Here is a 24,025-nt window from a genome sequence, read left to right on the forward strand (position 1 = left end):
TGGAAAAACCAAAACCTAATCAAATTTTCCTCTTCTCTTTTGCCATATTTGATTCGGTCTTACTAGATAGGGCTTAGCTTATATTCCCTGAGTTGTCATAAACTATATTTACTTATTTCTTATGATTCAATCTCCCAACTACAAAATTTAAAAATTTTCTTTAAAGTTTATAGCATGTTTCAAGATCAAATAAGTCCATATTTTGTTTGAACTCACTGTTTTGCATAAATCATTACTTTCTAGGCATATTATGACTATGAATCTTCATTATTTGTCATTGCATTCACATAATGGCCATGTTTTTCATTTTTTCCCCAACTTCTTAGATCACAATTGGATAAAATCAGAATTTTCTAGCCTAAGAATCCTACTGTAACTTAATTACCTTGGGAAAAGAATCAAAGGCTAGGTTTTAAACCTCATAGATTTACATTGATCATCCTACTTAGGCTTTAACATTCAATGTACTAATTTGCTATCTATTTGACTCTTGGCTGCAGGTTAAAACAATCAATGGCCCCAAGAACACGACGTGCATGCGTTGAACAAATTTCACCAACTGTCTTAAATCCACTATGGTTTCAAAAGATAGAGGACCAAGAGCTTTACCAAGACTACTTCCGCTTCAAAAATATAGTGGAAGGGGCGGAATGTAGTGTTGGATGATCTCAAAGCATACAAGGTAGAACAGAGATTCGAGGCATTGGGTGGACCAACATTCTCAACCTCCCTGAACCATATTACCCAAAACTCATCCGATATTTCTGTGCAAATCTGGACACCAAGAACCCGGGCACACAAAATTATCGGGTTGTTTCATATGTCAAGGGGTCCCTATAGCCTTCACAATAGCCCAGTTAGCAGAGATTCTTAATGTGTCTATTGGAGAAGCGAAGACCTATTGCTCACCGGGAAAGAATCCCTACTCCTTCATTAAGCGAGAGGTAGTGACATTCTGACGACCATAAGGCGGCTGAATCTACGAGTGGTGGATGGCTTCGATGAGGTCACAAAGTAACTCTCAGACCAGACTCGATGCCTAGAGGGTATCAAGAGTGGGGTAGATGACATCAACACCTTTCTTAGTCGCGGTGGTGGCAGTGGTGCAAATGACTATTCCAACTTTCTCTCAACAAATTGAAGTTATCCCGGATCAGTTCTTCTAGTTCTTGTCTTAGGATGAACAACTGGAAACTCTTAGAAATGGTGGACTTGTATATTTAATCTAAGATTAACAGAATCAAATGTTTGAGTTGGAACAAATGAGATCTTGCATTCTGAGTTGGGAAAGGCACAATTATGTCCAAACAGAGAATCTAGAACAATTATGGTGTTTAGATTGGTATCTTTTGATTGAGCAAGATGGAGTCATATGTTTTTGTTGGAATAGATGAAATCATGAATGTTGAAATAGAAAGGATATGATTGCCTCCCAAGAAGATTTGGAACAATTGGATATTTGTAATTAATCTTATATGTATCTCTATGTATTTGTTTAATTCTCTCTTGTTTAAATCATTGTTGATGTTTATGCTCGGTTATGATTGATTCATTATTGTTTATGAATTCTAACATATAATTGCCCATTTATGACTTACTCAAGACTGCACCAAGCAATTACATAGTTGTAGCTTAACAGCCTATGGTTCAAGTCCTAAGTTTCATGTTGCCTATTATCTTCTAAGTTCTTGTTTCACCACAATCAGTCTTCTCCTATCTCTGCACACAATCATTTATATTCTTGAAGATTTTTAGTTTAGAACCTAATTGTGAAGAGTAAATCAAGAGTCCGCGAGACTGTGGTTGGTGCAGAGCATCATTGCTCTGATACCACTCTATCACGCCCCCATCCCAACAAGGAATAAAATACAATACAAGGGGTGACTAGGACGACATATGTCATCCTACTAAGCTGCCAGGATCACTGACATAGTGTCCCAACGCACAGTCATAACCAATATTAAAATAATATAATATCAGAGTGCGAAAATGGAAATATTACATTCCAAAATATCAATAGTTTTGCGGAAGCGTATAAAATCAAATAGTTACAAGATGATCAAAGCTTAGATGATAAATATTATAATTAATCCATTATCCATTACCATCTAATAACTATCAACAAGGGTATAATAGTAAATGTTTATACATGGACCTACGCCCTAAAATAAACAAAAGGGGAACAAGTCCCTAGAATTCTCACGGCCCGTAGGCACAATCGTCACAAGGACACCCGTCGCCATATTCCTCAAACACAGCTTCTGGCTCCTCTGTACCTGCATTATAATCTAAAAAAAAATGTGTACACGAGGGGGTTAGCTCCACTGAGCCAGTGAGGGGATGGGGATGCACAAACACACAATTCACATAGTCCAATGATGCATGCACATGTTAATTCCATTTTTCCACTTATCACACAACTAAGTCAGAGGTATATGCTACTGTGACAACTCGGGAGACATTGTGGGTCACTTAACTTATCGCCACAATGAAACCTCAATTGTCACCTGGGACCTACGTCGATCGAAGCCTCTAAGACCACTCAGTGGCAGACCCCTGATAACCAATACTACCATGACTGGCCTCTCCCACCTCCACAGAATCCGGTGTACTGATTACCCAACACCTAAACCCCTGTTGGTAAGGGTCGTAGCATAAGGGTGCAAGTCCTAGCCATAGATATACTACATGCAATTCCTATCGTCCCGAGAGGTAATTCGGGCGCATCAACTTTTCATCCGATTTAGTGTCTGGTTACCAGCACGGCACGGCGCATATAGTTCAACATGACATTCAACATAATTACTTCATAAATGTATATAGTATCCGGGGTTCCGACACCGGCACCCACTGGCACCGAGACCCATCAAAGTAAAGCATCTCTAATCAACATCAAAACAATCATATATAAAAGTATGCAATATGCGCAAGCATGCTTAATAATTTATAATGATGATATAATATACAATGCAATAATAATATCAAGTCCAAACAACCAAACCCACTCACTTATAAGTTATGTTCCGATATTATGAGTTGTCGTCGAAATCAAGTAACACGTCATAAGATGAAAACTTTAAACCTAAATAAAGAGTGAAAACAGGGTTAATTAAGTAAAGGGACGGATCCCCAAAAGGTCTCCCATAATCACTTTAAGTACAAGGTTTCAGAAGTAGAGTGGTTGCAGGAGTGGTCTCATGCCCAATTTCTAAAACCACAGGTAAATCCTAGAAAACCAGGGGCTCAGGAATGTCTCTGCCAGGTGCGGTTGCACAAGTGATTTCTCGTAGGTCTTGAAACCGCATGTAAAATCACATACCTACAGAATCAAAAATTGAAAGGTTTCTCACCAGGGGTTCCTTTCCCAAGGGGTTTAAAGGTAAGGAGGCCTCAAGAAAGCTTCCTTCTAGGTCCAATAGGGTTCTAAGACCTCATTAGGTACATGTAATCCCAAGGATTTAAGAGGAAAAGCAAAGAAAACCTAATTTTGGACATAATAGGGTAGAAATCATAAATTTCTCAAATAGAAAGAGATTGCTTAGGCTTAGAGCTTGTAATAGAGTGAAATAACTTCACCATAGTCTAGGTTTAGAGGTTTCATCGATTCATTGGGTTCCAAGAGAACCCTAGGTCAAGTCTCTCCCATTTTTTCAAACCTTAAAACCCAAAAATAGAAGAAGTGAAGTGGGATTTAATGGCTTACCTACCCCAAGAAAGTGGTACTCTACGATGAGGGCTTCAAGAAGTGAGATCTTCAAGCCTCCAACCAAGATTCTCCACCCTTCTTCCTCTTTTTCTCCTTCCTTCTTTCTTCTTTCTCCTTCCTCTCCTCTTTCTCTCTTCCACGATTTAGGTTAGATGGGAGAAGTAATGAGAATGAATGCTTCTCCCCGCCTTTTGTCTTATTTATAGAAAATGGGTCTTGGGTCCTTTAAGTTAAATGGGTCAAGAGCTAAATGGGTTGACCCATTGATTTTAATTAGAAAAGAACCCAATAAGGATGGGTCCAATTGGTTGGGCAAGAAATAGAACAAAATCTATTTTTGATCCCACAAATCAAATGCGTCAAATAGGTTGAATGGGTCGATCCAAGTTAAATGGGTACTTTAAGTTAAATGGATCAAGAGGGCTTAATGGGTTGATCCATTAGTTCTATTTGGATAAGAGAAAGGAATACCCAACCTTGGGTCAAATAGAGTTAGATGGACCCTTAGGTTAAATTGCCACTTAAGCCCAATGGGCCTCTTAAGCTAATGGGTCTGCCCACAGCTAGTTATAATTAGGAAAGAACTTAATTAAAAGATGAGCTCATATAATCTGGGTATAATTGCTCTTTACATGTTTCCCCAAGGCAAGTGGGATCCACAAATAAAATTTTTCCAACTCAATTAAAATAGCCCAGGCAGTCCAAACCTTGACTCGTACTTCGAGGGCATCGAGGAAAAGGGTAAATAAATAAAATTAAGGGCTAGAACTTACTATTTTCTTGCCATGGTTTGTCCCCCATGACCCTAAATAGTTTCCTTCACAGACAAATCCGTACTGTGATCAATAATTTTGCAGCTGGGTTTGACCACCAGTGAGAACAGCTCACCAACATATATAACAGTGATAACTACACGTCGTAGGCAAGAAACAATAATTAATTATGATCTCGGTTGTGGGTGTAACAAGTTTTTTGTCGGGGAGTGTGGCCTACGCCAGCACTCTCATGTGTCTATCTCTCTCCTCCTTAAAACAAGGGTGCAGAACTGTCTTTTCATATAAGGAGGAGAGATAGACTCATCACTCATGAGAGTGCTGGGTAGGCCATGCCCCCGGACAATTCTTTTTCCCTAAATTCTCTTATCTAATTTAAGTGTATCTCTGCAATTCCCCCCTCCAAAAAACAAAAAAAAAAGCTTCATTGATTCTGAGGGCCCCATGTCTTCTAGATTACAGGCGAAGTGTTTGGTTTAGAATTTTGAACCGGAAAATTAGTTAAAAGTTTTAAAGATAAGACTACAGAATGAGTGAGTGAGTAACAAGGACAGGAATTACGGGAAGATGTAAGGAAAGGGAACTCATCAACCAATTAGAGTGAACAAACCTGAATTTTCCCTCTTCTGAATACGATTCGATTCAGTTGAGCCACAAAACCCGGAAGAGGGAAGAAGAAATGAAGCTAAGGTACGCCATGGTATGTTCTTCAAACCAGAATCGAAGCATGGAAGCTCACTCGCTCCTCAAAAGGCAGGGTTTCGACGTCTCCTCTTACGGTACTGGAGCTCACGTTAAGCTTCCAGGTCCTTCATTGAGGGAGCCCAACGTTTACGACTTTGGTACTCCGTACAAGCAGATGTTCAACGATCTTAGAAGAAAAGACCCTGAACTGTATCCTCTTCTTATCTTGTTAATGGTTCTACCTTTCTTCTTAGGTTTTACGGTTTTTCTCAACTCTGTTTTCTTTACTTAATTTCCCTCAGTTTTACGTGAATTTTATCTATCTCGAGTTGAATATCTTCATAAGTCAGAAATCGGTTTTGGTTCTCCCAAAAAAATTCAATCTTTTTTTGTAAACTTATCTGAAATTTGGGGTTTATTTGCAGATTGTTTACCATTCTAATTATTTTTCAGTTTTGCAGACTTCTGATTTCTTTTGCATCCTTCAAATTTTTATTTTTTTTTATGAAGTTGAGTTTTAAAGCAGAGTATCTCCTTAAAAATTGAATAGGTACAAACGAAATGGCATTTTGCCTATGCTTAAGAGGAATTTGAGCGTCAAACCTGCCCCTCAACGTTGGCAGGAAAATGCTGCAGATGGTTCCTTTGATGTGGTATTTACATTTGAAGAAAAAGTTTTCGATATGGTAATTGAAGGTCAATATGCGTTCACTGTAACTTTGTTCCTTATTAGGAAATTATCCATTAAGTGATTTAACTGTTTGGTTCTATCTTTACTTTATGAATTGGTCCAACTGTTGCAGTATATAAATATGTTGGATGGAATTATTTCTCCTTTTGCTTTGATTTTTGTGAGTGGAGAACATTTTGTTACCAGTTTAACGGAAATTGAATGTGCTTGTGCAAGATACCCCAAAACACCGAGGCATGATATCTTCTGTTTTCTCTCTGTTTCATTTGCCTTCTTACCCTGGTGTTTGGAAAAATGTTATTAATCTTTGCCAATTGTCTTGTGATCTACTCTTGGTACCTGAATGCCATTTATTGACATGTGTTCTGTGAACATTTATCCTTTTCATTGGCATACATCTACACAAGTATAGGTTGTGAGCACTAGAATTAATCATAGACTATGTTTTCAAGGGCAAGTTTAAGATTCCCTTGCTTGGTGTTCTATTAAATACATTTTTACTGAGTTGTCCAATCTTATGCCAAGAACAACTTATAATCCACTATCAACCTCACGCCTGCATGCAAAATCATATTTTTGGATTTGGTAGGTCCTTTATTTTCTCTAGGATATTCTTCCTAAATTGCAGAAAGTAAAGACACACTTGCTGTAGATTTGAGCATAAACATCTTCTTGGAGCAACATATGAAGAGGTTAACTGTCATAGGAGCATATAATCTTTAGTTGTATCTAGATATAGTCATCCTTCTCAAAATGCTGGTAGGCTTGAGCATAAATATCTTAGTTGGAGCTTCTAGATTTGGTTAAACAAAATTGTTCTTGGTTCTTCATCTGCTCAAGTCAATTCAACTCAACTGAGCCTTTTCCCAACTAAATGGGCTGTGGGATCAGCAGTAAAAATGGCAGTGACCGAGTTGTATTTGGTTCTTCATGTATATGAAAATGTTATTTTATGAAGCAAGCTCAAATGGAAAATGAGAGGTAAAGAATATTGCTCATACTTTTTCGGATATCAGAACTTGTGTGCCAGGAAAGTTTTCAGGATTGTGGTGCAAACTTAAATTGGTAGCCGTCTCATTGCTTAATGCTATTTCTCAAATCCGACCAGCTTTTGACTTTTTATGTGGTGGGATGGGTGAGAACCCGGCAGTGCAGAACTTCCTTGATGTAAACAATCGGGAAAAATATTCATGCCTCTTTCCTTAATTGAAACCCTTATAATATGTTTATTTCAGAGAGTTACTTGCTGACTGCAATAGAAACATCTGTACATCACTGTGTTGTGTCCTTTTGTGTACACAGATAACTGACTTCTTTTCTGATTGGTTTATGGTTGCCTTACTTGATGGAGTACATTAATGTTGCAGTCAATGTACCAATTCAAAGATCAATGTGTCTCAGAGATTCAGCTAAAACCAACTGTCCCATGTTTACTAGCAACATCTTTTGGAAAAACCGTGTGAGAGATAGTCTTGGAGGAAAGTCAAATGCAGGCTAGTTCTCTTATTTCAGAGAGCAGTGGAGCTACGGTTCATGTCTTAAAAATCACTTAAGCATTCTAATTAGTAATATTCTGATTGTATATATTATTGTTTCATCCAATATGAAGAGAAATCAGATTCTGGCTGGGCCCCTTTTCTTGAGCTGAATGGAGGAATGGTTTAGCCATTTCAGAGTTCATTATTATCTGAACAACATTTTTTTTTTTTTGGACAAGATCTGTCCAACTAACATGTGGCCATCTTGGCTCACCATATGTATGGTATACTTAGTCAACATCAAACCATAACCTATCATATTTTTTGATATTTTCTTCTAAAATCAATTGGAAATTCTTTTTTTGCTTGTTGAACTATTTGGCTGAAACTTGTCACATGAAGAGATATCCTAAAAAATGTTGATACACGGAGCTGATGTAACTGTTTCTATAAAAATTGAGCAGATCTCAACAATAGGGAGCATCTTCTGATGAAACCTGTACTGGTGATCAGCTTAGATGTAAAAGACAACCATGAGGAGGCAGCAGTTGGAGCTAGGCTCACTCTTGATTTGTGCCAAGAGGTGTGTCTTTCTGCTAACCCTGGTGCTTCTGCTGAGTGCAAAGACATGCATGTGTTTTTGTAAATATTTTTTTTTTTTTTGCGAGTATTGTGACTTTGATTATGATGGCACAGCTTGAAGCAACTGAGTCGTGGGAGGATGCAATTGACGACATTATCACCTCATTTGAAAGACAGCACAGGAGGAAGGTTTTATATGGCATCTCCTTCTACTAGAGATGTCATGGTTGGCCCTTCTGGTAATGCAAGTGATCAACATCTTAACACACCTAAGGCACAGGCGGATTGAGGGGTGGGGGAGATCATGTACTGCAGTCCTTTGTATTAAAGATGTCATAATTATCCGGAGATGACTCCAAAGTTTTCTGATATCAATGCTCTGGATTATCCATTGTATAGTTGTAATATTCCTGTTCGTGTTATGTTAATAACTATGTCTCAACTATAGTCAATATTTAGTCTCCTAATCAGATCAGAGAAGTGATTGTTGGCTTTAATCACTTCGGTATTGTATATTAACAAAACGTGTAGCGGGGTGAAGCTGCAAAGCAAGGTTGAAATTTTGTTACACTTTGATAAATTTCGTGTAGAAATTTTGATAATCATTTTGTTTCAATCCTTTGAAATTGAAATATTTTGTCTGTAAATTGTGCTTTTTTTCATGGATGCAGAACCTGCTATTTAGTCCTGGATTGTACTAGAGTGATATACCAACCCGCAGGAATAATAGAGGTCGTTTTTGGGTCTGAAGTTCCAAACTAAGGATTTACCAATCCAAACAAAAGAGTTAAGAAAATATTAAGGATATGTAATTGTGCCGTGAAAGTTAGAGTCCATTTCTTTAAGCCTCCTGGTGAGCATGGGCATGAAGTGCACCACAGCACACCAACTGCGCTAGCGCAGTTGTTGTTGAAGTAGTGGAAATTGGGATTGACATAAACCATTTATGAATGAGATGAGACTTCCAAGATGAAGATTAGTGATCTATTAAATCAGCCAGAGGTCAGAGCATCTCTCAATAAGATAGCAAAAGGGGCAGTTGAAGGGGGATGATTTGGATTCTATGGACCAGTCCACTGATTAATACCATGCCCGATACACCGAAAGAAACAAGTAGCATGAAAAAAAAATGTGTGTGGGAAGTATTTTGCTTTCATGATATGTCCCCGAAGTGATTTCTGAGGCTGAGTGAGTTCCCAAGCCTTTTTGCTAAGAGAACGGAGTTCATATGACTAGAGGATTTCAGATTTAGACCACCTGATTTTTTTGAACTACAAATAGTAGTCCAGCTTACAGTATTAACAACTAACAAGAAAACGACTAATCCGGTCAAGTTCATGGTGAATAGAAGACGGTAGTTGGAAACATAACACATCATAGAGAGGCATCGCCGAGAGTGTGGATCGGACAAGAGTATGTTTGCCTGTAGTACTAGGGAATTCGGATTTCCAACCTCAAAGTTTGGAATTGATATGGTCAATCAGATTTTGACATAAATGACGATTCAGCCTTTTCCCCACAAAAGGTATATTCATATATTGGTCAAGATGAAGGTCTGAGCTGATGTGGAATCTTTGAAAAAGCAATCTCTTGGTGTCAGATGCGACATTTGGACTGAATTGGGCTCTAGTTTTATTAATGTTAATCGCTTCACTTGAGGGTCTTCAATATGCGACCAATATATTTTGAAATTCACGAGATTCTTGAAGGCAAGCTCTACAAATAAAATAAGATCATCGACGACGACCATATGAGATATAGACTTGGATTCCATGAATCTTTTTTTGACTTAGAGCAATGGCAAGATGAGAAGACAACAGCTCTATACGAAAGACAAATAAATAAGTAAGAGGACAAAGGGACTCCCCTTACATTCACTCATGTCATGAATCTGCATGTTTTCATGTGTCTAGCATTCTCCATGTATCTTTTGGATTTGTTTTTATGTGGATGTCATCATGTTTAACGATTAAGGCCTAAGTATCCTTGGTGTATTTGCCATCTTTTATTTTATCATGTATGTTTCATGTTTCTCCACGTTTAGTTCCATTTTACCATCGTCATTACCAGTATATCTCACATAGTATGGACTTTATTTTACTTTCTTGTATACTAACCCTTATTTTATCGTCGAACCTCCAGGTTTTGTATTCTCGTTATTTTTGTATTTTACACTACTACCCAAGAGTATGTTATAACCCTACTATGCCAAGTAATAGAAACATCGGCAAGTCTGGGCAGATTGGGATGCCTAATACCTTGACCCGTACTCAGACCAACGGATCATTTGTCCCCAGAAGGGCGTATTCATGTGAGTCATTACATTACGATCTTGGATCCTATCCTCTAGGTGGCAACTCTCTGCATACATTTTTACCTCTCTCTTTTTCCCCCCAAAGAGAGATGAGGTGGAGGACATGTGGCGATCCCACACCATGGTCGTTTGTCCTCACGAGGGTGAAAAAATTCAGGGTCTACACAGATGAAATTGCATAGGCTGATAATCATTAACAGAGGTTGGATTTTGGACTTTTGGGATCAAGGATATATAAGTCTGATTAATAGCATGAGAGAAATCCATGAAGGAGTACTTCCCTTTTTCCATTTAGCTCATCCCTTGCCTCTATCGAAAAACCTAGTCTCAGCAGTTACTTGGACACCACTTTGGAGTAACCTGGCCATATGGCCGGGCTACTCCTCCTCCTCTCCCTCCCTCTCTCTGTCACACCCTGACTCCCAAACCACCAGAATCTGTGATCGGATCGTACAACTATGCTCTCGCACCTCCGTCAGGATCACAGATGCAGTAGTTAAGCTAACTCATCCAAATCACATATGATAAATCAAAGATAAAGATGAGATATATATATATATAACCAAAATCAGAGTAGCAGAATCTATGTTATAACTTAATATATAACTGTGGCAGTTTATCCAAGTTTAACATTTCAACTCATCCAAACATCGGCTGATAGCGACCATTCCCATCAGGACTTATGTATTACATAATAGTTAGATAATACATCGCTCATGGCGGGAAATCAAAATAATAATAGCATGATCAATATAGCAAAATATAATGTATCAAAAAGGGGTCACCAACCCAAATAACCAAATAACGCTACTCTCCCAAGTAGCACGACTCGCAGTAGCAGTCAGATCCATGCTCCCCTACCTCAGGGGCTCACCAATCCTCGCCACTGTCACCCTGAGGGACAACGCACTCAGAGCCAATCAGCTCCTCCACACCTGCATCACAATCTAAAAAAAAGGTTTCCATGAGGAATGAGCTCCCTTGAGCCCAATGAGCAAATCGAATCATGAAATTGGTTACTACATACATGGATGACAATATACATGATGAAATAAACAATAACAATGTTCACCTAAATCTAATTCTAAGCCAGGTATAGTGCTACTGCAACACCCTACGTAGCATCCCCGGCCCTCCATCACTCTCACCCGGATGGCCTATTCGTCAATGTCAAACCCGAGTTGCGCGGGGAGCCTGCCGGTCCCGGTCCTCTATCGGACTCGCCGGTCCCAGTACCTCAACCGGAATCGCTAGTTTACCCAGTAAACCCCCAAGGTTAACCCCACTGCCACGGTTCTGGTCCTCCATCGGAATCGCCGATCCCAGTCCTTAATCAGAATCGCTGGTTTTCCCATGGGGGATCATCCAACACGTAAACCCCTGTTGGCAAGGGTCGTAGCACTGGGTACGCAATGCCTAGCCACAACCCCTATTGTCTAGTGGTGTACGTACGCTATAACATATGGATTCCATCATTGTCAAATCGCATAACATTTTCATTCACAATATACATCACCATATTCTCAGTCAAATATCACATTATAACAGTAATAGAAAGTAAAGTGCAACCTAGTGTCTACACTCAACATGAAAGAGTTTCCATCACTAAACAATAGATTTTTCGATAAGTAAACATACATGTACGTGTATGACAATCATATAATGAAATGCAAGTAGGTTCGGGTATCCGATTTCCTCACCTTGAGATCCTGGCCGAATATGCGTTAAGAGGGGTCTGGCATGCTAGAACGTGGTACGGCCTTCGAGCTTGGGTGCCCTAAGATTACACTCAAATGCATGAATTGCCCGCACATAGATGTTCAAAAGAGGAGGGGGTCGATAAGGTTTCAAGAACCCCAAACAAGACATAGGAAGATGGACTTCCTCAGACCGGAAGGTGGACTTCCTGCACCCATCTTCATGTGTCATCTTCCAGTATTTTCCCGAGAGGAATCGACAGATGGAGGCCTCCAGACCGAAAGATGGTCACCTGGGCTCCATCTTCTGATGTGCCCGATGGCATCTTTCGGTGTCTACCTGAGTCTCAAATGCTATCTTAGTTTTGTGATTTTTGTCTCTTAATCCAAAATGGTTTATACCAATGGCTCTTTATGATCTATTGGTCAAGAGGGACACCATAAGTTAGGGTTTCATAGGTTCCAATCACATGGATCTACAACCCAAGGGTTTGATGGATCATCATACACAAAGAGGGGTTTTTGGTACATGGAGCTGCACAAGAGGGGTAGATATGCTAAATCAAACCTCCATGAGTTGTTTGACACACAGCCATGTAGGTATAGCTCAAGGTCCCAAAGGAAAACCGTAAATCACAAGTTCTTAGGTTAGGGTTTACCTAAATGGTCTTAGGTTAACATTGATGGAAGCAAAGAGGCCATTATAGTTCATTTAGTATAAGAATGGAAGCATTAATGTCCTCTATTGATGACACTCCCCATTGGTAGGTAAAACTCCATTAATGGAAGGACATTACTCTTCCATGATCCCTTCCAAGGACAACAAAGAGAGGGAGAAATTGAGATGGAGGAGAGTGTACCTTCAATGGTGAGGTGAGGTGAAAGGGAGCTCCTCCCACCTTCTTCTTCTCCTTCTTGCTCTTCTTCTCCTCTTTCTTCTTCTTCTCTCCTTCTCTTCCTCTCAAATTCGTTTTAGGTTTCCTCTTGGTGAAGTGAATAGTGAATCCTTGGATTCCTATTTACTTTACCCATTTGTGCCTTAGGGTGTGTTTGGGGTAGGTCTAAGTACTTAGGTCTATTTACCTAGGGCTTGTTTGGATAGGTCTTACCCTTAGGCCCCCTTTGGGTTATTGGCTTTAGAGTTTACTTAGGCCCATGGACCAGACTTTATTCCTAGGTAGGGTGATCTTGCAGTCCTAAGCCCACTTGATGTTTGTATAATAATAAAACATGTGGGTAATGACTTACCCCCAGTCGTCGGAAAGTGGTACAGGGAACCGATACGGGCCTTGCGGGTCTGCTTGCGGAGGGAATGCCCAGAATGCTCCATTTTTGATAAATTTCCCCATGTCTCTGCCGATGAACCTATCCTCGACGGCTTCACCTATCATTCGGTCGATGACCTTGTGAGATGGCTTGAGCATCATAGCCCACAACTCCTTATAGTACTCTGCCGACGACTCTACACAAGTTTCAATCGGACCAGTCAGACCAGGCTTTAAATATGGTTTTGGGCACAGATTTAACACCCTCCCTCCCTCCCTTCTCCTTCTCTCTTCCTCTCTTCCTCTCTCCCTCTCTCCCTCTCTCCCTCTCTCTCCATTTCTCGCTCGTCTTCTTCTTCCTCCTCCTCCCCCTTTCTCCACTTTTTCTTCCTATATTCAATATTAATTACGCAATATGAAGCCTCTCGGACTGTAGTCTCTAGTCGCTCGCTTTGTTGAGTCACCTCTTCTGCTAGGTATGTCATTCCCTTGGTTGTCGACCCCTCTCGGCCAACATCCCATCGGATTCTAGGTTTGATTTGGCAACACCTGCTCGGTAGCCGCTTCACTTGGCAAACTTCTCCGTCAAGTGCTCATTCGGCTCAGCTTCTCTTTCGTTTGTCAACACCTTTGTCATCGTCATCTTCATCGTCAATGCTCACAACCTACCACCCACTCGGTTGCTTGCCTGTTTGGCCTGCTGCCTTGCATCCGCCAACCTCGCTTGGCCTCCCTTCTGTCGGTTCCACTTGGCTCGCTTGACCTTCGGCCATTTCTTAGCCAGCAGCAAGGCCGTAGTCCGCAAGGCTGCCTTCTTTGCTCATTGCCCTCCGTAAGGCGGCGCCCGTCCATCATGGCGATCTCCTTCACTAGGCCAGCTACCCACACCCCTCCTCCTTGGTTGCCTTCTTGCCGGAGGTTCTCTGATTACGTCTTGGCGGCTTGGGAGTTGTGTTGAGATTTGTTGTCTAAGGTTTTGGGGGGACCCTACTTGGAATTTTCTTTATTGCCCTTATTCTTTGTTATGGGATTCATTGCTCTTGTTTTAAACACATATGAGCTTTTTTGTTGCAGTGGACATGCCTGAGACATTATTAGATTTGGAAATGAGGCAAAGATAGGTTGAATTTACTGACCAAGGTATAAGGGAATTGGTAAAGAACCACCGCACTACAACAATAAAGTCTTAGCCAATGATATCCCAAGTGTGTTTCTAGAAGAAGGGGTTAAAACCGTCAGGACCAAAAGCTTTACTATCTTTGAAAGCAAACACTATAGCTTTGATATCCTCATCAGTGAACTCAACAACCAAGCAATTCCTATGGGAATCCTCAAGAAAGGATGATACATCAAAGGATTTAGGAAGAGCCACCCCCACACCTGGAGATGCATCAAACAAATAAGAAAAGTAATGGACAGCTTCGACCTTGAGCTGAATCGGATCCTCTGTAACAATGGCATCATTTTTCAAAATCTCCAGAATATGGTTAAACCTACAATTACAATTAACAACTTAATGGGCTCAGGAATTATTTCTATTACTGAGATTTAACCAGTTAATTCTAGACTTTTGCTTGAGAAAAGATTCCTCATCCCTTAGAGCTGCTCCCAAGTCACCTTTCACCTCTTTTTCCTCCAATGCTAGGTTCTCATTCAAAGGGTCTGGAGAGAGAAGCCTTTGAAGATTAACTAAAGAATATTCAGCATTCCTCGCCCTATCAAAGATATTACCATAGTCATGCTGATTCCCAGTCCTCAAAATCTTCTTAGCGTTCTCCAAATGAACTATAAAACAAGATAGGAGATCTAATCTAGATGGAACCTCTTCCTTAAAATCAACTCGTGACATCCATGAGTTAAAGAACTTAAATGGTTTGGGACCAAGTTCTTGTTACCCTAGAGAAATAGACGAATAAGGTAGTGATCAGAGATTCCAAGCCAAGGAAATTTAGCCTTAGAATTCTTCAAGGGGTCAACCCAATGTTAATTGACGAGAAGTCTATCAAGCTTACACATGATTCTTCTAGCCCCTATCTGCCCATTACACCAATGGACGTTTCCCCATTACCTTTGATATCAAGCAAACTAGAGTTAAAAATGAGTTGGTCAACCCAACTTAATGTTTTGATTTGTCATGAACTCTTATACAAAATCAAACAAAAGAGGAAAGGAAGATATGGCTTATATCAACCAAGTTAGATATGAGGAAATCTTTTACCAAAAAAAAAATAGAGAAGAAGATATGAGTAAAGACTATGACATGCTTGAATGAGCTTTTCTTTATCAGGCTCTATTGAGTTATGGCTTCCACCCAAGATGGGTTGACTCAATTATGTCTTCCGTTGAGACCGCACAATTTGTGGTACTCCTCAATGGATCCTCTCTTCCATTCTTTTAGTTGTCTAGGGGTATCCAACAAGGGGATCCACTATTCTCATATCTATTTGTACTTTGTGTAGAAGTAATTTTCTTCCATCTAACCTTAGCTCTTCACCAAAAGAAGATTCATGGAGTCAAACTTACCAAAAATAGCGAGGCCATCTCACAAATAGCATTCACAGATGAACTGTTTTATTTGGTCATGCTATTAATACTGAGGTTCGGGCACTTTTAGCTATCCTAGACTCTTACTGCAAAATTTTTGAGCAATGTATCAACTCTCTCTAAAACTAGGGCCTAATGCAGTCCATTAGTTGATTCCCATACCAAAAATTTGGGGGGTGATTTTCATGTTGGGTAGAGGAGCAATATTTGGAGACGCACAAAGCAGAAAACTGCAGTTGATTCTACCACTAAGGCTGAGTACATTATAGCTAGTGAAGCATCCAAAGAAAGTGTTTGGTTGAAGAAATTTTTGAGTGACCTCAGTGTTGTCCTGGTCTTGTTATAGACTCTATACCTTTATATTATTATACAAGGGCGCTATTGCAAAAGCAAAGGAACTTAGGGCCCATTAGAGAAACAAACACGTGCAGTGGAAGTACCATCTAATTAGAGAGATTATCCAATATGGTGATGTCGTTGTCATAAAGGTAGAATCAGCAAACAACATGTCATATCTCATGACAAAGGGTTTGTCACCTATTGTGTTTAAGAAACATGTATAGAGTATGAGTCTTTGATGTAAAAGTGGGAGATTGTTGCAGCATGTCCATCAAACCCGAATTTGATTTGAATAAATAATTTAATTTTGATTTTACATGAATTTATTTGATGGGCTTATAATTTTATTTAATGGGTTTTCACCCAAAATCGTTTTCGACTAAGGATAGGATCGGACACGCTATTCATAAGGTTGTTACATTGTATGTTACTTAAATGTTGATTTCAAGACATAAATGTAACTACACATCATGTATGTGTATAGAATAGAATCTGGTACAAATCTCACATGTATTACTGCACGTACTCGTCACTAGTTGACCCTTTGACATGAGAGATCCTTAGCGTTATGATGTTATGCTATGGGTTTTGGTATACCAATGGTTGATGTCTCACATATTACATATCGGTGTGTTGGATTCGTGATTGTGCATCGTGAATGAAAAGGATGCTCAACATGGAATTCATTACTCTTGATTGAAAAATATCAAGAAGAGAAAAAGTTTGTGATCAATCGGATTGAAATCTGGATCTAGTGGTATTTTTGTAAATTCTATACAAAATTATTTTCTTATTATCGAATATATTATTATATTACTTTAATGATGTTTGATCGCATTTTTTACGTCCGATTGTGATCATAGAATCTCTGGTAAAGACATGTACAATAAATTGAGGTTTGACAATATTTAATTAATGACATGCCCTATAGTTCATCATGAGATATTATTTAGTAGAGAGTCCTTTGTGCAAATTAAAGAGTTTAATTATGCATTGGAAAATAAAAGAGGTCAATTATCTATTTAATTGTGGTAATTGTATTTGATGAAATTATCAACCATAAATAAAAGAGGGGAAAAATCTATACTTGGTGGTGTTTCCTACGCCCTCTCATAGGGCACCTTGAGATGACGTCTCTGTCCCTTGGGTAGATACCTAGGCATGCGTACGCATTGGCCCAAACGCTTGTGTAGAGACCATGCAACCAAGTAGAGATCTCTTACCCAAAAAAAGAGATATCAAATCTCTTTTAGATTCTACCTCTTTCCACTTGAGAAATAAGACAGATTGTATAAACTCTAAACATCACCACCAGTGTCTCATTCAATTTAGGAAACTAAAAATTGGGATTGGGATTCTTTTCAACTCTAGTGAGTTGGAACTATTTATAGAGGAAAAAAATGTAAGGGTATTTATATAATATCCCTTTATATGTTCTAATATAATCCTACTTGTATTAATACTCAGGCTGTGAGGGGCAATCTAGTAATTAGCTCATCTGACCTAAACCCTAGTTTTCCTATAAATACTAGCTGGAGGCAGCAGTCTGGGTATTCCAAACTAGATACTCAGGGTGTAATGCTTTAAGCAGGATGAATGGTTTGATAGAATGCTTTTCACAAAGCATTAATTGCTATTGATTGTTTGTTTTAACAAAAAAAAAAAAAAAAGAAGAAACAGATCAAAAGCAGTTTTGGAGGATTACCTTTTGGCAGGAGCTTTTGTCCGTACCAACATTTTGGTGTTTTTCTTTGACCTTCGGTTATACATAAGTGATCGATACCATTAGAGTTAGCACCAGGGCCGACACCATTGCAACTCTGCGATTCTTCCTCCGTCGTCTAAATCCAGGGTTCTTCATCTTAGGTGTGATTGTTCTTTGGAGCATTTATTTTAATTTGAGTTTTTTCTTGGGCATATAAACAAATCACATAATAATGGAGAAACATGCTGTTCCAATTGAGATGATCAAATTGGAAAGCTTTAGTGGCTCTGAGTTCAGTTCTTGGAAAAGGAGGACTCAGTTTAGATTGAAGTACCTCAATATTTTCTACACTGTGGTAAATACTTATCTGATTGCACGGACCTAACTAAAGCCCAATGGATAAGTGATGAGGACTTTTGCAAAGACTACCTATTGAACTGCCTGTCAGATAGGCTGGCAGAGACCTATAGTAAATATGAGACTGTAAAAGAGATTTGAAAAAACCTAGAAGTCCAATTCAAAAAGGAGGCAGACCTATCAAATACTCACTTGGTTGATAAGTTCATGGATTTCAAGTTTCAAGAAGACAAGGAAATACTTCCTCAAGTAACAAACTTTGAAAACTTGAGAACAAAACTGAACCAAGAAAATATCCCTGTTGTTGATGCATTCTCAATGGGTGCAATTATTTTTAAGTTACCCTCTACCTGACATTCCTTTAAAACTGAGATGTATAGAAAGAAAATACAAGTGGGGCTGGATGATCTCAAACAGTTCATTAGAATCGAAGATGAGAACAGAACCAGGAATAACTTGAAGATAGTGAAACAACAACATGCATTTGTTAATTTAGTTTCACAATCCAAGAAAAATCCTAGGAAGTCCAAGCCACCTAAGAAAGAACCCCAATAGTTGGAGGCTAAAAAGATTAATTTTAAAAAGAAGGGTGTTTGAGTTAAAATAATACCGCAAGCGTACGGGTCTATCGTAGCTACGGGTCGAACACGAGGAGATATACGCCACTCTATTTAATTAACTTAAAAGTAATGCAAAGTGAACCAAATTAAAGTGTTAAATTAAATTAATTAAACTAATGAAAATTAATGCATCCTAACTCATAAGCATCTAACAAAATTAAGGGATTAAATTGGCGTCTTAACACATGAGCATCTAACCTATCAAACTAAAGCGAATTGAAAGGAATAAAAATGCAGCCACACATAATAACCACATAAAAAGAAATAAGGGAATAAAAGTGCATCCACAAACCACGACCATATAAAAAAAAATAAAAGAAATAGAGGGAGAAGAAGAAGCTAGAGAGAGATAGAGGAGAGGGAGAATGAGATTAAGGGTTTAGAGAATGAGATACCTTGATGTGCTTGAATACTTGAATAAACTCACCATGGCTTCCTCTTCTAAATCTCCATGTCTTGTCATCAACGTAGGAACTTAGACTAGGAAGCTTTAAACTAAAACTATTACAACTATTAAACTAGACTTATGAAATCAAAACTAAGAACTTGAAAGAAACTAATCTTATGAAATCAAAATTAAAAACTAGAAAGCCAAAAATCACAATTTAGAAGGAAAAGAAGAGAAGAAATTTCACTAATTAATGAGCTAAAAACTGAATTAAAACTAAACTAAAACTAATTTAAAAACTGAACTAGAACTAACTTCTTACAACCCAAAGGGCAAGGGGTATTTATAAGGGGAGGAGAGGAGAAGAGAGAAGAGGGAAGTGTAGGAGAAATATTCTCTTCTCCTTCCTCCTTTAAATTGCCTTGAATCCCAAGAAAAAAGAAAATAAATAGAAAGAGGGAAATAAAAGAATCCTAGATACATAAACCTTCTATTTATTAAAAAGTAACTTTCTAATTCTAACTTGTGCTTCCTTTTCTTTGTAGATATCTTTCTCCAAGCAATGAGATCAAGGCATCTTTGCCTTTTCAACCTTCCATAGGTGAGAGAATATCTTTCAAAAGAAATCTATCCCAAGTAGAATTCCAAAAGTGCCCTTGGAAAGTTGGAGGACAGAGAGAGAGTGATGACTAAGATAGTGATGACTAGGATTCCACTCAACCAAATAATAAAATCCCAAATGTGTCATCTAAAAATCGTGGGGCATTAAATGCAGCCCAATAAAAATGACCCTGTACTTGCAGTGGATCTCCACCATTGGGCCTTCAAAACTGTGAAATCTAGTGGCAGTGTGGGTCCCTCCATGTGGGTAGCAGTCCTTCTCTCTCTTCAAGAATGCAAAATTATCAAAACGACCCTGTACTTGCAGTGGATCTCCACCATTGCTTAGAAATATCTTCTATAATGTCAAAAATGTCCTTGGGTAGTGGTAGAATGATTATGGGCTTGCACTACAACTCATTTCTAACCTATTATCCTTTCTTGGGTTGAAAAGAATAATCAACTGCATGGAGACCTAAACGGATGCATACTTGCATTCCGTCACGTCTATTTTGCTCCAAATTTAGTCCCCTTTACAACCATGGAAAGAAAAATGATAACTTTACGTATAAATTGGGACAAGTAGCTCCCGATAGTCTAGAATAGCCCAAAACTTGAAAAGCACAAGAAAGCACCAAAGTAACTCTGTCCAATGTGGTAAAATATATGCTATATGCCCTAAGATTTCACATATAAATGTGCTCATCAAAGGGCAAGAACCACAACTGTGGAAAGTGGGGTCACTATGCATCTGAGTGTAGGGGTCTTAAGAAAGGGAACACTAACACACCACAGAAGGAAGTTCACATGATGGTGGACAAGACTGAGCCTACTAACTTTGTTGCCATGGTTGGCAAGGGTAAGGGGTTGGCCAGTACATCTTCAGATTGGTGGTTAGACTCTGAAGCGACTTGTCATGTTTGCAATAGCAAGAATCTGCTAACTGATGTTGTTTAAGTAGCAGAGACTGTCACTGTTACAAATGGAGACATCATGGAAGTGATTCAACAAGTGACAACGAACTTGGTTCTATCATCAGGTAAAATACTTATTTTGAAGAATGTTAAAGTCTTTCCTGGTTTTGAAAAGAATTTAATTTCAATTGAAATTTTGCTTGATGCTAGCATATCTATTATTTTTAATAGTGGTAGAGTAACACTATCTGTTAACTCTTTTTATTTTGAATGTGCCTACAATTTGAATGGTATGTTTAGGTTGAGTTTAGCTAATGAGACAATAAACCAAGTTAACCAAATTTCACTTGATCCCAAAATACTATACTGTAGGTTAGGACATGTGAACTATAGGAAAATGCTCAAACTAGCTAAAATTCATAATTCACCATTAGACACTTCAATTGGATTTAACAGATGTGAAGTGTGTGCTCAAACCAAAATAACTAGAAAACCATTCAGACTGGTTTCTAGGAGCACTCAACTTCTTGAACTTATACATTCTGACATTTGTGACTTTAAAAACTACACAACTAGAGAAGGTCGGAAGTATTTTATAACATTTATAGACGATTTTTTTAGATAATGTCATTTATACCTGTTAAAATTTAAAGATGAAACATTTGAAAATTTTAAAATTTTCAAGAGTAGGGTAGAAAATCAGTTGAACTTGAAAATTAAAAGATTTAGAAGTGATAGAGGAGGAGAATACAAATTGACAGAGTTCAAAGAATTTTGTGCCTTTGCGGGCGTAATCCTTGAAACTACTGCTCCTTACTCACCTCAATCAAATGGCATAGCTGAAAGAAAGACGTTAACAGAGATGTTAAACTCCATGTTATTTACAACTGACATGCCCTCTTACTATTGGGGAGAAGCAGTGTTGACTGCAAATCACATTCTAAATAGACTATCACATTTAAAACTGACTTCTACACCATATGAACTATGGCATAACCATCTATGTAGCTATGACACTCTTAAGGTTTGGGGCTGTATAGCTTATGTTAGGATACAAGACCTTGGGAGACCTAAGGTGGGAACTAGAACAAATACTTGTGTGTATCTAGGTTGTGCAGAAGACAGTGCTGCAGATCGATTTTTGGATCTATCAACCAATGTGGTGATAGAATCTAGGGATGCTATATTCTTTGAGGATAAATTCCTCAGAGATAAAGGCTTGACCTTGTCTGGTCTGACAGAAATGGTTACAAAATCACCTATGGATACTGAACCAATTGTTTCTGACACTCAACCCACAATGGTTACTGAATCAGAACCTAGAAGAGTATCTACTAGAGATAGAGTACCCAAGAATTTTGGTGAGGATTTTATGACCTACCATCTAGAGGCCGATCCATCCACTTATAAGGAAGCAATGAGATCTAGGGACTCACTGCTATAGAAAGAAGCCATTGATGATGAAATGCGTTCTTTAATACAGAATGAGACCTGACACCTTGTTGATCTGCCTAGAGGAGCCAAGATAATAGGGTGTAAGTGGGTACTGAAGAAGAAACTTAATCCGGATGGGTCTATAGCCAGGTATAAAGCACGGTTAGTAGCTAAGGGTTATACCCAGGTAAGAGGGATAGATTATTTTGACATCTACTCCCCGATCTATCATTTGGCAACGATAAGGATTCTTCTTGCCATAGCATCTATTGAGTACTATGTTGTGTATCAAATGACTGTAAAAATAGCTTTCCTAAATGGAGACCTAACAGAAGAAATCTACATGAACCAACCTAAAGGGTTTGTCATGGAAGGTTCTGAAAAAAAAGTTTATAAATTAAACAAATCTGTCTATGATCTTAAACAAGCATTTAAATTATGGCATGAGAAGTTTGACAAAACAGTAAAGAACCTTGATTTTCAAACCAGCAACTTGGATAAGTGCCTTTATTTTTTGTCTGAGTCAAACAAGGTCGCGATTATTTGCTTGTATGTAGACGACATGCTGATTCTAGGTTCTGATTTCTCTATAGTGAGTGACATCAAAGAAACATTATCCAAAGAATTCGACATGAAAGATCTTGGTGTGGTAGACACCATTCTTGGGATGAGAGTAAGCTTCAGTGAGCAAGGGATCACCCTTAGTCAGTCTCATTATATTGAGAAGCTACGTTTTAGTTGGGGATACAGTGATTGTAAATCGATCGAGACACCTTATGACTATAACAAACGGTTGAAACCTAACACAGGTGACACCGTGAATCAGTTAAAATATTTTAAATTGATTGGTAGTCTCATGTATGCAATGAGTTCTACTAGGCCATACATAGCCTTTATGGTAGTTATGTTGAGTTGTTTCACTAGTAATCCTGAAAAAGAGTATTGGGATGCCCTAACGAGGCTGATGAGATACCTTAAGGGTACTCTAGGTTATGCTCTATGTTATACTGGACATCCTTCAACTTTGGAAGGATATTCTGATGCATCTTGGTGCTCAGATTTGGGAGACAGCAGATCCACCAGTGGTTATGTATTTACACTAGGAAGAGCAGCTGTAGCATGGAAGTCCAAGAGACAGACTGGTATTGCTCTGTCATCTATGGAATTGAAACTTTATGCTCTAGCTTCTGCGGGAGATGAAGCAGAGTGGATAAAGGATCTGATCATGGATATTTCATTGAGGAGTTTTAAATTAAACTCCATATCTATATTCTGTGATAATCAAGCAACAAGGACGATTGTGAATAACTCACTCTTTTAATGGTAAGAGGAGACACATCAGACTGAAACAGACCATGCTGAATTATCGAACAGAACAAGGGATTATCACTTTGATTGATGTGAGATCACAGGATAATACGACAGATACCCTTATAAAGGAATTGAACAACGATTGAACATTCAAAACTACGGGGGAGATGGGGTTAAAAACCATTTAGTCAGATCTTAACCTAACCCAGTAGTATTTTGAATTATTCGAATCTCATCTAACCTTGGAAAGCATTCGGGACAGTTTAACATATTTCAGATAACTTAGTTAGGTTACTAAGTATGAGAGTTTGTGAAACCATTCCAAATTTAATGGTGTACCAAATTTTCATTTGAAGTTTCTTTACTTCGTTATTCCACAAAGGAATATGAAAAATGTTTAATATGTTTCAATGATATTGTGCTAGTCTTTATGTCATTCCAAATTTGATGACATGTTTTTCATAGGATGGTGTACAATTCTAGATTTGATGATACAACATAAATCTATGACTGATATGACGAACACAGTATTCCAAATGAAAACATGGTATGATCATTGTGATAGAGACTATAAAGGATCGAGTTCTTGTAAAAAAACCTGATGATGATGCTTATTATTTTTT

At 38.5% G+C, this 24,025-nt stretch overlaps 1 protein-coding gene across 1 annotated transcript; it reads left to right on the forward strand.

The window, feature by feature from the left end:
* Positions 1-5,087: 5,087 nt before the first annotated feature.
* LOC122657088 (RNA polymerase II subunit A C-terminal domain phosphatase SSU72-like) lies at positions 5,088-8,212 on the forward strand. The gene is made up of 4 exons (XM_043851856.1): positions 5,088-5,373; positions 5,714-5,859; positions 7,797-7,915; positions 8,029-8,212. The coding sequence occupies exons 1-4, from the start codon at positions 5,159-5,161 to the stop codon at positions 8,128-8,130; spliced, it is 582 nt and encodes a 193-aa protein (XP_043707791.1). The 5' UTR covers positions 5,088-5,158; the 3' UTR covers positions 8,131-8,212.
* The last annotated feature ends 15,813 nt before the right edge of the window (positions 8,213-24,025 follow it).

The sequence above is a fragment of the Telopea speciosissima genome, chromosome 1 (assembly GCF_018873765.1).
Source record: "Telopea speciosissima isolate NSW1024214 ecotype Mountain lineage chromosome 1, Tspe_v1, whole genome shotgun sequence".
NCBI lineage: Eukaryota > Viridiplantae > Streptophyta > Magnoliopsida > Proteales > Proteaceae > Telopea > Telopea speciosissima.

What these genes read in the sequence shown, in the direction of transcription:
- LOC122657088 (XM_043851856.1), top strand. Translation starts at nt 5,159, where the DNA reads ATGAAGCTAAGGTACGCCATGGTATGTTCTTCAAACCAGAATCGAAGC. An exon ending in TTTCGATATGGTAATTGAAG is followed by an intron (nt 5,860 to 7,796) that starts GTCAATATGCGT and finishes AAAATTGAGCAG; the next exon opens with ATCTCAACAATAGGGAGCAT. An exon ending in CTCTTGATTTGTGCCAAGAG is followed by an intron (nt 7,916 to 8,028) that starts GTGTGTCTTTCT and finishes ATGATGGCACAG; the next exon opens with CTTGAAGCAACTGAGTCGTG.